Source organism: Colletes latitarsis, chromosome 1 (assembly GCF_051014445.1).
Source record: "Colletes latitarsis isolate SP2378_abdomen chromosome 1, iyColLati1, whole genome shotgun sequence".
Lineage (NCBI taxonomy): Eukaryota > Metazoa > Arthropoda > Insecta > Hymenoptera > Colletidae > Colletes > Colletes latitarsis.
In genome coordinates, this window is record NC_135134.1 from 43845755 (window position 1) to 43863728 (window position 17974).

A 17974-nucleotide genomic window follows, 5' to 3' on the forward strand; every position below is an offset into this window, starting at 1 on the left:
TCAAGTTCGAGCATTTAACCCAGGAACAAACTGTATATATCGAATTTTCGGTATATCTGGTATATCTTACAGCAGTCCAGCTGCAACTTATCAACCGAATTAACGGAATGGGAATTACGCAACGATATATTGTAACGTTGTTGTATTTATCTTGAAACTTGTCGAATTTTCTGGCTGTCGTTAACACGACGCTTGAGACTCTCCAACCTGCGTTCCGGCAGTGCTTGGATCTGATACGGAGTAAAACATGTATCTCGATCAAGATAAAGCTGTACTTAGGGAAAATACGTTCCGATAGGATTCTTATACGTACAGTTAAGCTGATCCGCCAGAGTTGTCTAGGCACGCTAATTAAATTTGTGAAATACAGTAGAACCGCCATTACTTATCGTACGATTTCGTTACAAGTAATGTTTCAAATATGTACGTTAGAAGAAATAAGAAATCTATCATTGCTGTTGGTTCCAGATTGTGGTTAAATAAATCTTCTTGATTGTATTAAACATATAATATTTTATACAGTGTTCACAAATTGTTTTTGGCACGTCTTTTCTATGTAACGCTCTAACATGGACTTTTATATCTTCTTGTAATAATTTACTCTTTACTAAATCAGCGGTTAAATTCGTATTTAAACTATCGAGAGTCATGCCATAAACCAGCTAAAAGAATAACTGCTAATAATTTATCTTCTACTGGATTACCTAGGTTTTTTAACGTTGTTGTGTCTCTTTATTACTAGTTCAGTAGAAGCAGTCTCATTATTTGAACATTCGAGGATCGACTTTAATTGTTAAAAAATAAAATTCATCTCCATACGATGATTATGTATGTCCGTGATTATGAAAGTAGTCCAAGTTAAAATTATATCGATTTATTTGACTATATCATGTAAGAATTTTTGCAAAATAGTAATAAATAGAATTGATAATGAAGTTGATCGTTATTGGGTTAAACGAAATTCAGATCACGTTTATTTCGATAATTATCCAAGTCATTTATTTCTCGATAAATGTGTCATTCGCGAAGAAGTGCATAATTATTTTCCAATTATGTCATTAAATAGTAGTTCGGGTACATAAATTTTTCAATAATTTTAATGACGAGTTATACAGATAAATTATGACGAAATTTAATTACTGTTACCAAGAAATGAAAAATTGTTCATATTTTTTATACAGTTGTCTCTCCACTTTCTCAAAAAACTCTTGTTGAGATTGTTTGCTTTAACGAATACTTTCGGTCTTTTTTGCTGCGTCGGATATCCGCCACTTGGATCGATAGACTTCATCGTGATTTCTATTATTTATGAATGTCATAGTCTCTCGAGCTATAGTCACTCCCATAGTTTTTAACGCAGCTAAAATCGTATTAATGATGGATGTCTTTCTCAATAGGGCAATTATTCGAAAGAAAGGCATACGTACTAAAACTGTATTTTAAGATATTTATTGATAATAATCGACATTGCAAAAATTTTATTTTTTAGAACAAAACGACGCAAAGAAAAATAATCATTTTACTTTTAGTTAAAAAGGTAATTACAGTGATCTCTTGCTAATATTCGCAATTTTTTCCCTCGTTATTATTCGCAGAATCATTCTCATCAATTCCTAGAATTGATAGAATATCACAAATAATCATATTTAAACATTTCTTTAATATTATATTAGAATTGTTTAGTTTCTTCTTTCTAACGAAATAAATCGTGGGAAAGCACCCTCCCTGCCCTCAACAAAAATTAGCCCAAATTATGTCTATTTTTTATTTTAAATTACACATAGCTTTAATTGAGATATCTTAGCTTGTAATAATTACGTCGTGTGATATTTATTTTATCCTGCAGTATTTTCTCACGGTACCCTTGCATTTATTTTGGCCAAGTCCAACGGAAGAGTCCCGTGTTTTAGTACTTCCTACACGATTGCAATTGAAGCAGCATCACCGTAGCCAACAAATTGAATAATTTCGTTAATTGCCTCGAAATGTGTTGCATAAAACGCAGCTGCTTTTAACTAAGTATCCTGTCTAGTTAACGATAGTTCAAATGGTAATGGAACATTCTCTGATCTCGATAACATTCTACTCGAACGACTCTTTGACTAAAAAGCAACTTATATCCGCGATGAATATGATAACTTTTATGTAGTCTTCGTTGGATCGAAGTCAAAATATTACAGTCATTAAAAATAGGTACTATTACTCTAGATACTGGAGCGAATTATGAATAATGCAAAATGTAAACAATCGTAGAAACAACATTTAATGCCAAAGTAATTTTCCTTATTAAAAAGTCAACATACCATATTTTTCCATAAAACTGCTTCTACGACGAATAAAATATTTTTCTAACGTAATAACCTGTGTTCACGTTAACTCGTAGAAACAAAGTTTAATGCCAAAGTAATTTTCCTATTGAACTGGATTTGAACTCCATAGGGTACATAAAATGAATTGCACCACTAAGAAAAGAATAATTAAAAGTAAAAAATTCATCGATGTCAAAGGACATATTCCTTATTGAAAAGTCAACATACCATATTTTTCCATAAAACTACTTCTATAACGAATAAAATATTTTTCTAACGCAATAACCTGTGTTCACATTAATTCGTACAATACCGTAAATGTACTTCGGGTGGCTATTCCGAAGGATAACCTCGGATGGGCCCAGGTACGCGACAGTCCCTCCCTAACTGTACATCGCTGGTGTCCCATTGTACGCTCGGTTCATTTTCGCTGAAACCCAGGAGTACCTGTCGCTTTTAAGTATTTTACTACCAGTACCAGCCAGCGGCATAGAACGTTTCTTTACACCTGACGACCGGCGTCTTCGCAAGGCACAGGCATCTAGTTTGACTTCGTAGTTTATTGCCCCTTTGGGGCCTATCCTTTTGTCACCGATTTACTGTTCTACCGTCGAATCTCCACGATTTGGCGCATTGTCTCTCTAATTTAAAAAATGTTCGGGACATTAGAGGCTCGTCGTATCCGTCGAGACTCCCGAAGGATGTACCTGTGCCCCGGATGCACCTATCTCGAGGCCATCGACGATCGATCTGTTCCCGGCTGTTCGTTCCTCGGGTTCGAAACACGGATCGAGCGTCTCCAATGGAAAGGTCTTCGGCAACGATTGATGTCAACTCGTTCCGTCGTTGCTCCGACGGACTCGAAACGGAATACATACTACGTACAGTGATTCACATTATTGATCGCGCGTTTCTCGAATATGCACATTTCCATTATTAGAACAAAGAAGGGCGTAAGAAGTGTGGACGAAACAATATTTCGTGATGCGTGCGCCGTCGTAGGAAGCTTTCGAGTACGAACGACGTATTATTTGATAAAATTTTAAATTCCCTAGAAAGCCCCCCTGAAAGGGCGAAGAACATTTTTTTTTTTACAATTATTATTCATCGCAGAAGTCGCGAGTAAACGTATTTCTGACTTCTCTGGTGAAACTCAGTCGCGTTTGCGTGTTGTAAATTTGTGTGCAACGAGTAAGTTTTAAAATTTAATTTTCAACAAATTATAGCAGGAACACACACATGGAGTTTTAACATAAATAATATTTTATTCGATGTCTTCTTATGAAAAACATTAAATTCTTATTACTATCGTCATTTTGCTTAATATAGATTATCTTCGTGGAACAAGTTTTGAACTTTTGACTTGATATTTGATCCACGAACCTTTAATAATGATTGAAATATGCTTCGGCTTACATGATAGATCATTATATATCGCTAAGAATAATAAAAATTATTTTTTCTGCTAAAACGTTTAGTTACAAACGGTTATAAGCGATCGAAATTTATTTCAGCACCTCATAATAGTTACATTATGATTATCAATAATATGAACCAGAAGTTATATCATATAAATTACAACGTCGACTCCAACCAAGTAAAAGATTCGATCGTAAATAATGTTTTTATTGAAGTCTGCTCTATATTTCACGATTATTAACCTTAAATTAAATAACAAGCAACTTTCTCTTAACGGTCTTTTTCATGCATATTTTTAAGATAAGTGTTATTTTTGGTCCCTCGTTACAACAGTAAACGAATTAAGAAATTTCAATCGTGTCTACGATAAACTCGTTCCATCCAGTGTATACAAAATCGAACGATCTTCCTGTCGAGGAATGAGAACAGGGATCAAATTTCGTACACCTGTCTGTTATAGTGTCACGGTCCGATCCCCAGCTAGCCACTGATACTTTGGAGGAATTCACTGTGTCTTGAGGAAACTTTTTCTTTCGCGACGTCCGGCTAGTCATATCCGGATTTCGGTTCGGGAAAACTGGAACTCTCGTTCGTTTGCCAAGTGGGTTAGATTGGGTCAGGTGAGGTTAGGTAATTTTATACCTTCGGCCAGTCGCGTGGGTACGACACTAAAATTACTCACGAATTTCCAACTAACGAGCACTACCTTTGGCGCCACGGAGGTATCTCGTTTGTCTCCCGCGACAGATTTTCCGAAACCGCGGCATCGTCGCGGGGGCCTTCCGCCGCGAGTAAATAAAGCAAAATAATAATATATTTTCACTCAACGAATCGTTTGGTGACGCTTCAGCGCGGGGTTGATCGTTATGCTGCACATTGTGAAACAATCAAGAAAAAATCAAAATACAAAAGACGCGGAATTCATTTTTTAAAAATTAGACTGATCCTTTGACTGCCACATTCTCTAACTCAGAACCAACGCTTTGATGCGTTCGTGTGACAGAATTACATGTTAACTCTTAACTGGTATCGTGGAGTGCCTTGACATCACGACTAAAATTTATTTATTTATTTACAAAAACTCATAAAAATGCAACTGGGGCATTTCCATGACAAAAACCATAAATGAAATGCATATCAGTGTATTCACGATTGGAAAATTGAAAAAATTTAGTATTAAACATTATTAGCTCAGCAAAAATCAATGACAATATCAACTACTTCAGCAAGTAAACATTAGAGTTTATGTACGCACGTATAGATATTCATACTCCTTATCATTTTGTATTATTAGTTATAACTCCTTAATAAAACGTTTAAGAGCATATACAGGGTGTTCGGCCACTCCTGGAAAAAATTTTAATGGGAGATTCTAGAGGCCAAAATAAGACGAAAATCAAGAATACTAATTTGTTGATGGAGGCTACGTTAAAACGTTATTAACGTTTAAAGTTCCACCCGTACTGAATTTTTTTCTAGAAAGTGGGTAGGATTATGGGGGTAGGTCTATTCACCAAAAATTATTGTAATTGACCCCCGCAACCGAAAATAATTTTTTCAGAACGATTAAAAATTTTTTTTTTCCTCGGGAAATTAGGCACCTATTCCCTGTCGATTTCTCATAAAAATTCGTTTTTGATTTTTAGTAATTTCATTTGACGCCTTACAGAAAAGTTGTCTAATACTTTTTTGTAGGTACCCATGAGCTCTACTTCAGAAAAAAGTTTCATTGAAATATATTCACAATTGTAGGAGTTATGGCTGTTTGAAAATTGGACCATTTTTATGGGGGTTTTCTCATTTTGCGGGGTCAAGGACCAACTTTTCGAATATTTTTGCGATTTGTACATATTCTCCATCAAAATACGCGTAGTTTGCTTTTTTAAACATTAAAATCGTCCAATCCGTTCAGAAGTTATGACGTTTTAAAGATTCGTATAAAATTTCAGGGAAGTATTTCTGGTCTCACATTAGATTTTCGGTAAAGAATTTTTTTCTCGAAAATCCGTAGAATTTCGGGGATATGTGTAATGACCAAAAATGCTTGTAATTGACCCCTGTAACTAAATATAATTTTTTCAGTATGATTTGAAATTTTTTAACATTTTTTTAATGAAGCCTCAGTCAGGAAATTGATATTCTTAATTTTCGTCTTATTTTGGCCTCTAGAATCTCCCATTAAAATTTTTCCCACGCGTGGCCGGACACCCTATATATTCATATAACATTTTTGTCTTACGTTTGCTTATAGAATACACTGGCAAAGTTATGCCAAAAAAAAAAAAAAACTGAAAAATAGGGAAAATAGTTTTGGTTGACGAACGATCTTCAGGAACGAATCAAGTTCGTGAACCGTGGTTCGACTGGTACTTCTTCGACCCATCGGGAAGCAAACTAAAAATACTTGTCCTTAAAGGGTTGATTCGTGTCCCACCCAGTGGCGAATCTTGCCTCGAAACAATTTTTGTCTCCCGAAGAAACGGGGCTTTCGCGTGCACAGCGCACGAGAAGACGCGCTCTCCGTCTCTGTCCGTCTCTCCTTCTCTCGCCTCTCTTTCCGACTCAACAAGTGGACCGATGTTTTCAGTACGGCGCACAGCCGACGAATAGCCGGAGATCCACCCACACTCGTAGTTCTGCTCGTCTCGTTGATACACGAGAAGAGCGTGGGCAAAAACGCTGGCCCTTCGCGCTAGGGGTTGCTTCCTGTGAGCCGTGCACGAGAGACGCGGCGAGAGGAAAGAGGCAAAGCCAAAACGCTGCAGGCCTGACGACGGTCGGTTTGGTTGGGGAGAAGAGGATACGTGCTCTCTTCGGGACCGAGAGAGAGGCCCGTTTTTAGCGATGGCTTTGAAACACTATCGATCGGAAAATCAAAACGAAACGGTTCGTTTCTACGGTAAAAGTTGGACGTATGCCCGAAAATTGGGACCCCAAGCGAGGCATTTATAGCGGAGATGGATCGATTCTGATTATAGAAATGGACAGCGAGTAAAAGAGAATCTCTCGTCAGTGGTGGGGATGAGCACCACACATTTACACCGTAGATCAATTCGAGCATATATTCAACGTTCACTGTAACAGGTTTTTCAATAAGAGAAATAGAACTTTGAATTTAAATAAAATGAATACTACAAAGGATAACCTGATACATTCGATGACATTATACATGAAATATCATGTAAATGAGAATCACGATTGTATTTGGTGAAGTAAATAGGACCACCCCAATTCTCGATGATTCTGACGCATAAATCGTCAAAAAATCACGCACGTTTGCTTTGAAATCGGCAACAGTTCGGCAACAAACATAGTGGCTATGATAATTCAATGTTCTATTACCTCTATGTAGGAACCCTTATTATTTAACCTTTATGTTAATAACCGAATAGGAGAGATAGGGGCTAAACGTTTCGATTTTACGAAGATTCTTGCACGACAGTTTCAGCGGCTTAACGCATAACTTTAATAGAAGCGGAACCCCTTTTCGTTTTTCGTTAATATGTTCGCATCTTAAAATACAAGCAGAACTATTTACATATTTGCGTTGAAGCAAGTGGGGCAAATTGTTACGGTAACAACATGCTCCGAGTTTCAGTAACAACTAACTCTTATCAGCACACGTAGCGATTCGTGACAATATTCTGCTTTCACATAAACAGTAATGTTTTTAAATGTCATTTGATCAACAAGAGCTAAACTGATAGCGGCGTTAAATAATTGAAATATACCGATATGAATAATATACTGAATATATTTGACTAACTGTATTACACAAATTATTTCAAGAATGGATATAACTTTTTAGAAGATCGACTCCTTTCGTTCGTAATGGGATCTTTTGATAATTAACCTGCATCTAAAAATTTATCATATGTAAAATTCTCTTTTAATTCATTGAATTATTACGTATGTATTAAGGAAATCAATTTTTCTTGATTTGTGGCTATAGGTTTGTACGACCCAAACGATAAAAGTATCTTATCAGATATATTCACAAATAGGAAAGTGAAGTATAAGAACCAAAGATTGATTCGTCCGTACATGACAGAGTTCATGCATATAGCCAAAAGATAAATAAAAAAAAGAGCGACGAAACGTTCGTCTTTAAAAGTCATGGTTTTCTTGACAAAAAATTCCTAAAGATGACACTAAAAATACCCCCTTGAGAACCACTGGATCCTAAAAAGCAGCTTGTTCGAAAACTCGGAAGAAAGAGATTTCGAGCTTCCATCGCTAGCCGCGCGCCTGCCGCGAGTAGTGGGGACGCGACGGTGAAAGTGGTGGGGGCTGGAATCGTCGGTAGGGGAGGGGTGGGGCGGCCGCCTCCCCTTAGGAAGCGTCAGTCTCGTCGCGTACCCCGTATAGGAAGGAGCTTACGTGGATCTCGTCCGCCTGTTTCCACGCTCATCGTCGCTAGCCTCCTTCCGATCGATCTCGTCGTTTACTTCCACGTTCTCCTCGCGTTCCTTCGACGGTGGAACGACAAATTCTGGTGACCGGTAGAGTGCGTCGAGTGCTCGCGTGGACCGAAAGTGCGACGCGTGTATCGTGGACTGAATGTTCTGCTGGCCGGGCGTTGCGAGCGTTTCTCGCATCGAGGCGTAGTTTACTGGTGCGTTGTGGTTCGCTCGATCCTCGGGTACCCGCGATCGTTGCTAAACAGGTGTTCGAGAAGCGATCGGAAAGCAGCTCCGCGTGGAGAATGGTGCGGGGACGCGCGGGTGAATCGTAGTGCGGCTACGCGATGCGTCCTCGTGGCACGCGGCGGCGTCGATGACTTGAGCCCTCTGTTGCCTTCGAAAACGTGCGCGACCCTAGTCCCCGATGACTCTGTTTCCGTGATATATCCATCCCGGTGCTCCATAAACTGGTCAGTGCGTGGTGTTCGCAGCCGTGAGCTCTTTGTTTTTTTTTCTGTTCATCGACCCCCTCTGTTTCTGATATGCTCTGGGAAATTGGTCGTACGTGACGCGAGGTGTTCTACAGAGTGGAATTCGTACGAAGCTTCCCGCTACCGATAGCGCGCTGCTTCGACGCGAGTGCAGATTATTGTCAAGTTCTGACGGACGATGAGAGCGATAAGTACGGAACGACCCGCGATCGTTGTCCAGATTTGATAGCGAACGCGACCATCGGGGTTAGGCGACACGTTGCCCGCGGCCGGTACTCGTAGCCGCGAAATGCAGTCGAACACGATACTGCGCGACATCGTCAGCACGGAGAAGCTGATGGGAAACAACAACAATCTGAACAACAACGGCTCCCCGGGTACGGACATAATGTTCCAGATGGAGGATGACGGGCTGACGCAGCTGGGTAGCGTCTTTCAATCAGCCTATCAGTCGATCGTTGGCGGTGGTGCGCAGGTAAGAGGAAAATCATGGAGACGATCGTTAGATTTTCATTCGTACCTGCGAGGACGATCTCGTTCTTGATGAAACTTTTACTCGCGAACGAGGTTTCTACCTCGGGGTTATTGGCTCGCCCTCTTGGAACGATAGACCGGATACGCCAGTTGGAAACGAATTCCTTTCAATCTAGGAGGGTTTTCACGGTGCACAGGATTTCCTCGTAAATCCGATTGTGCGTCGATTGAAAATAGGAGCAAGTTTACGATATTATCTGTGCATTCGACGGGGCGTGCGGAGCACGCCATCGGTCCACTGACGTCAGGATTACGTCACGAGCATGGCCGACGTCACGTGGGCGGGCACGTCGGTCATTCTTTTTTGTTTTACCGAACAACCCGCGTTGGTTGTTGCAGAATTTTCGAATCTTGATCAACTACAAAAATTACAAGCGATTCTAAACAATTACTTTTCACCCCTAAATTGTTATTTTCTCTCTTCTCTTTTCTAGAAAACTCTGCTTCTGAAAGTTCTTTCGAAGAATACATAGAATTAGTTTACGCGAGATAGACGAGACCTGTCTTTTATTGTTGGAATCGAGGGTAGATTTTAATAGCAGGATTTTTAGTTGCATTTCAGTTCTTACATATGTCATATATCAGTTTTGTTTATATTTTTTCGCATGTATTGGAATTTGTGATTTTCGATGAACAATTTATTTACCACGTTCTTTGCGTGTGATTTATTCTTCATATTTTCTCAAAAGCACGATTATCCAATTTCCATCAGATTTTAACAACAAAATTTTTCCATGTATCTTAACTTTTAGTTTTCGAACTGTAAAGAAGTATTATCGAGACAGATTTTGATAAAAAAATTTTTTTTACAAATCATATTTTAAGACATTTGAGCTGTACGCCTGTTGCAAATATTTACAAGCAGTTTATTATACAAATAGGTTGATTTTATTGGTTATCTATTATTCGCATAAAATTTTGAAACAGTAATTGTGACAAAAAAAGCAAGTTCCAAGACCTCTTGATTACATTTCGACTGTCAAAAAAACATTTTATTTCTGAATTTGCATGCATACGTATTATGTATTTTGGGATGTTCGTCTGTCAACTCGGTTACGTATTAACAGTTGAATAGACTTCAATGAAACGTTATATTTAGGTTCTACATTCTTGTCTCGAGATCTGGTTAGATTTTTAGTAAATTGTATCCGTGGATAACGATTCAATTGTAGTTTTTGTTTTTTCTAGTATATATTCGTCACTTGTAACGTTCATTCTATCTTTTCTAATACAGAAAAAATTAAATGAAATGCTAATTACATAATTAAACACATAATTGTAATACACAATTATTGTTGTAATTAATATAACCATGAAACTATTTAAATAATTATTATCTTTTACTAATATATTGGAACCGCTGATCTCTAATGCACAGTTTATATTTGTTGTTCTTGGAACGCGGGACGTTCTTCCTAGTACTCTAAAAACATGGTTCCCTCGTTTTAAAGTTTTAACTAGCAAAGTTATTAACTATTAGTAAAACATAGATCCATATAACACATTTATTCTTCGCAACTCTGCAGGAGCATGATTTCTAATAGCAGGTTAGATTTTGACAATCGAAATTTACTCATACCTAGCCTCTTAAACACGTATGTGACCTAATTTCATTGTATTTTTCACATGTACATTCAAACTACTCGTTTTTTATGCACAATTTATGTCTTTTATTCGTGATATGTCAGTTATTCTTTACAATTTTTAGAAGTAGCATCCTCCAATGCAGGTTAGGTTTTAACAAAAGAATTTTTACCCCCGTCTTGATCACATATTTACGTGTTCTAATTTCAGTTTTATTTCTTACACATATCGTAACTGTACGTCTTCGATGCAAAATTTATTAACACCGTTCGTGGTGTGTTATTTACTTCACGCAATTTTCCAAGGGTATGATACTCCAATTTTAGGGGTAGGTTTTGACAAGAGTTTGAACCATCTTCTTGCTTATTCATGTACCACGATATTATTTTCATTTTTGGTGAATTTGCTAAACTCTGTTTCCACCAATGCGTAACAGAGACGTTTAGTAATTATAATCAGGCGTTAAGAAATATCAGAAACGCTAGGGAACGTCTATTTCGACTCGTATGGCAGCAGTGACTCATCGTCATCCCTGCATTGTTTCGTTAAATGGAATTTCTATCTAATTTAAATGCGGCTTAGCCAGAAATAATGCGATTATGCGTTAGCTTATTCTGTTTGTTAATCTCCTTTGCACACCATTGTCACCCTGACGGCGAGAGAGACGGGGAGATAGGAAGAGAGAGGCCACTGTGTGTTCCGTGTAGTCCCGCTTTGCCGTTTTGCACGGCACTGTACATTACTTCAGTACAGTCCGCGCTAGATCCTCTCTGGCTTATGGACTGGTAGCAGCGGTTCTCCTTTTCCGGGGTTGGGACTTTAATTTCTACTTAATCGCGCCTACGGAAGTTTCCCGTCGTTCGATAAATCTTCTCAACGTTTCGTGGCGCGTTTCGTATCGCGACTACAGTTGGTCGCAAAAGTATTTAGACACCAATATTGCAAGTTTCAAAATAAATCTTTATTCAACATTTATGTTAACACGTTTATTTCCATGGTGATCATCGATGATCAACACTTTAAACTTATATCGTCTTGTAAAATTATTTATAGTAATTAATAAATTTTATGGAATATTGCTAGTTTCGAAGTAAATGTTTATTCAAAATTCATATTAACATATTTATTTCCATGGTGGTCATCGATGATCGACACTTCAATATCGTCTTGTAAAATTATTTACAGTAATTAATAAATTCTATGGAATATTGCTAGTTTCGAAGTAAATGTTTATTCAAAATTCATGTTAACACATTTATTTCCATGGTGGTCATCGATGATCGACACTTCAAACTGATATCGTCTTGTAAAAGTATTTACAGAAATTAATATAATCTATTTGTAATAATCTATAAGGAATTGATTTAAAAAATTTAATAGTTATTTTTTTTAGTGCCATTTTATTTGTAACACATTTTGCCAAGGATCTTTCTGTATAAGAATTTGGATTGTCGTTTGGTGGAAAATTAATATTCAGAAGTGTTGTTTCAAGCATTGCTTTGAAATTATCTTAAACAGTTCGATGACTCAATTTTGTACGATCCTCTTCAGTAACATAAACATATGATTCATGTAAATCATATAATTATTTACATTAAGTAACAGAATGGAAAATAGCTTTTGTTTTTTATTTTAAAAAACTATTTAAATCTTTTTAAGTTTTGTTATTGTGTTTTAATTTTCGTTTACTATGTTGTCTTTTGTATTATTTAATAAAGGTTGAAACATCGATTGAATAATTAGAGTTGAACAATTTAAAAAAATATGTAAATCAAATTATAGTCACCGGGCGATATAATTTTTTCGTTCTCCAAGTGTTTAATAAAATGTTGAATTGTTTGGGCGTGAGAACAGCTTTATTGAAAAGTGTATAATATAAAAGCTGAGCGTTTAATTGGATGCAAAAAAGAACGATATACATATTACTTCATCAATTACATAAATTTTAAATGAATATGGACTATTTTATTTCATTTATGGATTTTATTTCATTTTGTTTTCGTAACGTGCTTGTTTGATAAATTATTTAATATGAATATTTTTCATATTTATTTATACACAATATAACATAACGAACATCATTTTTGTTATAAATCGTTACAAATGCTGACAAATACATACAGTTTCCGTTTGAATATAATTTTAAATATTCATACTGAAAAAGGACTGTATTCATCAACCAAAACATACCGTCAGTATTATATATTTTTCAATAAAATTGTTCCCAACAAGAATAAAACACAAACAACTGTAAAAAGAAGTTTCTTTTGTTTGTGATTTAAAATAATCACACTTTTCCACTCTTCATCTTTTCTAGATACGAAAGCAAAACGTTACTCTTTTTTCTTTTTAATATATATTGTCAGATTCTCTAAAAAAAACATTTGCTAATATTTTAGATTTTGATAAAATAAAGTTTCTAAGAACTCCGGATTTCGAGAGTTTTCGCAAAAGTTTCGAATTCGATTTTGATTTTCGACCCGTCTCTACTATTTACAAAGATTCCAAAAGCATTGTTTTGAAATGTCGAATGTAGTACAAATTCGAAGTGAATCGACGAGATTTATTGATGTTGTGAATGTTTGATACTTTTGTGATGTAACCCAATTTCACGTCATTTTCTCGTCGTTTTTTTATCGTCAGAGGAAATTTGTCTTCTGGTATCGATTGTTGCGAAAGCGTTTCCGTTCTTCGATCCCTTTTTCGCTTCTTCGAGACTCGAGACCCGACTTATTAAGCGCAACAAAAGCCTCGCAATTACAAAAGACGAACGTCACGACACGAGACAACACGTTACAGTAGCAGAGTCCCTGTGGCGTCAGATCGACAGCTGTCAGGCCATTATTCGAAAAGCTACTGGTGCAGCTTCCTTGAATTGGCAATTGCAAGAAAAACACCGATTGCTCAATGATACTACACGTTCTTTGATCGGAAATCCTAAAAAAATTGTTCAGAAGCGTGCCTTCTAACTTTGAAATCCAAGTATTATCGACAAGAAGTGACAGATACAAGAAGGGGGTTTGTACCCCCCTACCCAAACTGAATTTTAGTTGCTTCAAGCGATTTCTTTATTCCTTGATAAACGTTGAACGGAGTCGTCGTAGTTTTAATATTTTTTTTTCTATTCATAATGTATTATCCATCTAAATGAAACGAATTTAAAAACGAAACGTTCGGTTACAAAAGTCGCGCAGAAATAGTACCGAAACAAACGAGAAGAATTCATGAACCACCCAAGTAACGCTTCAATTACGTGAAATGTCGTCCTCTTCGGAATAATTAAAAATAATAGTAACATAAAGTAAAAACGAATAATACATATAACAGAACAATAAAAGAACGTAGTATATTACAAACTAGAAACCGTAAAATAATAAGAAAAATATGTAAGCAGCCGTGTAAAAATTTACATAGTTTACTATATGAATAAACGAGCTCGGGCAAATCACAAGTTGATTTGCATACAAATTTGCATATTACGGAGAGGAAAGAGGATAAGACAAGAAAGTCGTCCAACGGTAAAATGACAACTGTAGTTTTGAATTATATGCATAGTCCTGCGACAGAAAAATGTCCAAAGGAAGATGTTTACGGTGACCAGTAAAAATACACGTTCAGAAATAAATTGTGTACCAGAACTATCTATTGATTATATTATTTTGTCAAGAACGTAAGGTACCTTTCGAAGAAAATTAGTATAATATACAATTTATATTACATGTTCAGTCACATGTGAATGGACATCTATAATACAAAGTATTAATTCAAAATTTAATTTCGAAGATTAAATATGGTTTTATATCACTTTGTAGATTCAACGTGAAATTATAAAAGTATTTTTAATCTTTCAGAAGTTTGATTTGGAATTAAGTATAATCATCTCGTAGTTATTAGAGCGCAAGAGGGAAAACAGAAATTTGTTTATGTTAAAAAAAAAATAATAAAAATAGCGTAAAGTCGGTATGAGTCTAGATTATCGTGTATTATCAATTTTGACACTTGATTTTCGTTGGTTTTATCATTTTGTACAGTTTAACATTTTCGATAGTAAATATTTTTTCTTATAAAGAAAAATTGATTGCAATGAATTGCATCCTTAGAAATTCCGCGTTCGAATTTTTCTCTTGAAATGACTCGAAACGTTCGAAGTCGTAAATCTCGATAGTCTTCATAGTTTCGAATTTAAACGATTTTTTAAGTCTTGACAAATTTTGAGAGTGTGAAATAATCTTTAATGTCAATCGTATCTTGTATAGATTGCGATTTTTATTCAATTTTGTTGGCATCGGTGCGTTTTGCTAGAATTTATTTAAATTTTTAGTTTAATATCTTTTGAACGTTACTCATCGCAATTCCATAATAATTATTCTTTTGATGAAGCGATCCATTCTTCTACTAGTTAGCGTTGTGGTTCGGAGCAACGACTTCAGAATCCATTCTCACGCGAACATTTGTTTTCTGGCATTCCCAGTAGGTTAATGCTTGTATTATTGAAACGAGATAAGAACATTATTAGTTTGCTACGTTTCATAATAGAATTTTAAAGTCATTTCAGGAGAGATCATTTCCTGCAATGGCTATTTAAAAATACAATACGTTGTAAACTGCTCACTTATAATTTTGCATTAAAATTATGTTTTGGAATAATTTGAAATTGAAAATACGTGATAATTAAAGTTTTGTTTGCGTTAAAATAAAAAGTTGAAGAATTCGTAAAATATTATTGTACTTGGATAATTTTTATAGAGTTACAGAAACGAGTTGAGACGTAATTTTGGCAGAATTTCTTCGATCCTTCTACAAAATTCTAGTTGAACGATAGATAACTAATAAAACACATAGTTATAGAGATTTACTCCCAACGTTTATTTTGTCGAACAGTCACTGAGACAAAAATTCAGTTTATAAATTATCGAGCAAACAATGGATTAAAAGTTGCTTATTATTCATTATTCGAAATTTGTATCTGTATACCTTTGTCCATCTCCGCTCTAAGGTTACACACGTACTCGTGTATCAATATTTATAAAGTCTGATTTATTCAAAATTACATTTCAAATTGTAGCTTATTATCAATGTTTGTCTATGACCTATTATATAATTTTTCCCGAAGCTAAAAATAATTCCGTTTTTAAAAGATTAATTGTCTTCGTTATCTCGAAACATATTAGTTACAATAATCGGTAGCTCGTTGTGTTTGTAAAGGTCTTTGACGCAAAGCTCTTGAATTCTCAGATCCCGAAAATTTGTAATTTTGCTTATTCACGAATTCATTTAAACGGGAATGTGTTTGCTCGTAATTAACTTCTTTAAAAAAGAAGGATCACCCTTAACAAGCTTTAAGAGACAATTAGTGCTACCTGAATTTTACAAGGAAACCTGTGATAGTATTCTCCGAAGTGACCGATCGATCCTTAATTCAAGTCTTCTAAAATTTCATTCGAACGATAAATGACAAATAAAACCAACTTGCAGCGGTCTATTTGTGACATTTATTCCATTAGACAGATAGTTTTATTCGGCCATTGTGGAATATTTTATATTCCCGTAATTGAAACTTGAATTTTTACTCTACAAGGAACGAATACAAGATTGTTTTATTTTATTCGATACTCGAAACTTTTATCTAAATAAAAATGTTACCCATTTCATCAAATCGACTTCACGAATGTCCCCACTTATTATTAATATCATTTTTACTTTAAATTTGTCATTTGAATGATCACCACTGTACATAGTCAAATTACTCTTTAATTTTATCAACACAATCTCTGGACTTACTACAACACATACAATATTGTTTTAAACACTTCGGTTTAATAGTGCATATTCGATCCGCTAAAACATCATGAATTTAAGCGTTGGAATACTTTCATCGATCGCTGTAGCGAGACAGCCTCAATTTGTTCGAGGAACATTTTGTATTTGGCAGTTGATACGCCGTAGATGCGTTCTTTTTTTCTTTTTATCTTCCACCGATCTCGATTTCGAGCGTCTGGCGAAACCAGTTTTTGATCGAGTCGTAAGACCAGTCACTTCCGGTCCGCGTTCCTCCCTCTCTCTCGGCTCGTATCCGGTACGGTACCCGCAACGTTCGAAACACCCTGCCACGGTGCACTGGAGTGGAGCTTTTTTTCGGGCTTTGTCGGGCGTAAAATCTTGGCCGAGTCATCGGAGGAGGAGGCCGCGTAAAAATACGACAAAAAGCGCGGTACGCGTTCGTTATGAGAGCGTTATCTCTCTTTGGGTCGAACTTAATTAGCCGAGAGGGCGCTCGCGAGCCCGTTCATTTTTCCCCTGAAAGCGACGTCGCAATTAAACGTTTAAATTAGCCGGCGGGTTGGTAAGTGGCCCGGCGAGGAATATCGTTTCGCAACTCCGGTTCGACAGTTTGTGGAAATCCGATCGCAATTCGCACCGTATAAGGTTCATCTGGAAACCATCGATCGCGGAAGCGTTTACAACTTTTCGATCCTTTTTTTTTTCATACCTCTGTACGGGACAACATTTGATTATTAACTCTGACGAGTACGGTCGTACGTATACAATTAATTTACCGCAGGAATGAATTTGTTGCACTCGGGCAAAATGACTTACTATGCTTTAAGTAATAGTTAGTATTGTACAAATAGAACGAATAATAGAGTGATAATTAAAAAATTATTAACGCTTGCACGTAAGTTTTAGAATAATATAGTATCTAATTTGTTTTTTATTTTTAATAAATTTATTTTACGCTCTACAGAAAAGTTGTCTAATACTTTTTCGTAGGTACTCATGAGCTCTGTTTCAGAAAAAAATTTCAATGAGATACCTTTACTATTGTAGGAGTTATGGTCGTTTGAAAATTGGACCAGTTTTAGGGGGGTTTTTCTCATTTTACGGTGTTAAGAAACAACTTTTCGAATAGTTTTGGTATTTCTATATATTCTTCGCCAAAATACGCGTCGATTGCGTTTTTAAACATTAAAATCGTCCAATCCGTTCAGAAGTTATGACATTTTAAAGATTCGCATGAAATTTCAGGGAAGTATTTCTGGTCTCACATTAGATTTTCGGTAAAGAATTTTTTTCTCGAAAATCCGTAGGATTTCAGGGGTATGTGTAATGACCAAAAATGCTTGTAATTGACCCCTGTAACTAAACATAATTTTTTCAGTATGATTTGAAATTTTTTAATTTCGTCTAAAAATTTCAGTACCTACACGAATTTTTTTCTCGAAAGTGAGTAAGA

At 36.0% G+C, this 17974-nt stretch overlaps 1 protein-coding gene across 2 annotated transcripts in view; it reads left to right on the forward strand.

Annotated features, from left to right (window-relative positions):
• LOC143342147 (protein daughterless-like) overlaps window positions 1-17974 on the forward strand; it is a 252889-nt gene that overhangs the window by 81957 nt on the left and 152958 nt on the right. The window contains exon 1 of one of the 2 annotated variants that reach the window (XM_076765723.1): window positions 8093-9097. The exons of the other annotated variant lie outside the window; for it this stretch is intronic. Within the exon in view, the coding sequence (XP_076621838.1) occupies window positions 8912-9097 (186 nt within the window). The 5' untranslated portion in view covers window positions 8093-8911. Of the gene's footprint in view, window positions 1-8092; window positions 9098-17974 lie in introns of those variants that run through there. 2 annotated transcript variants of the gene reach the window in all.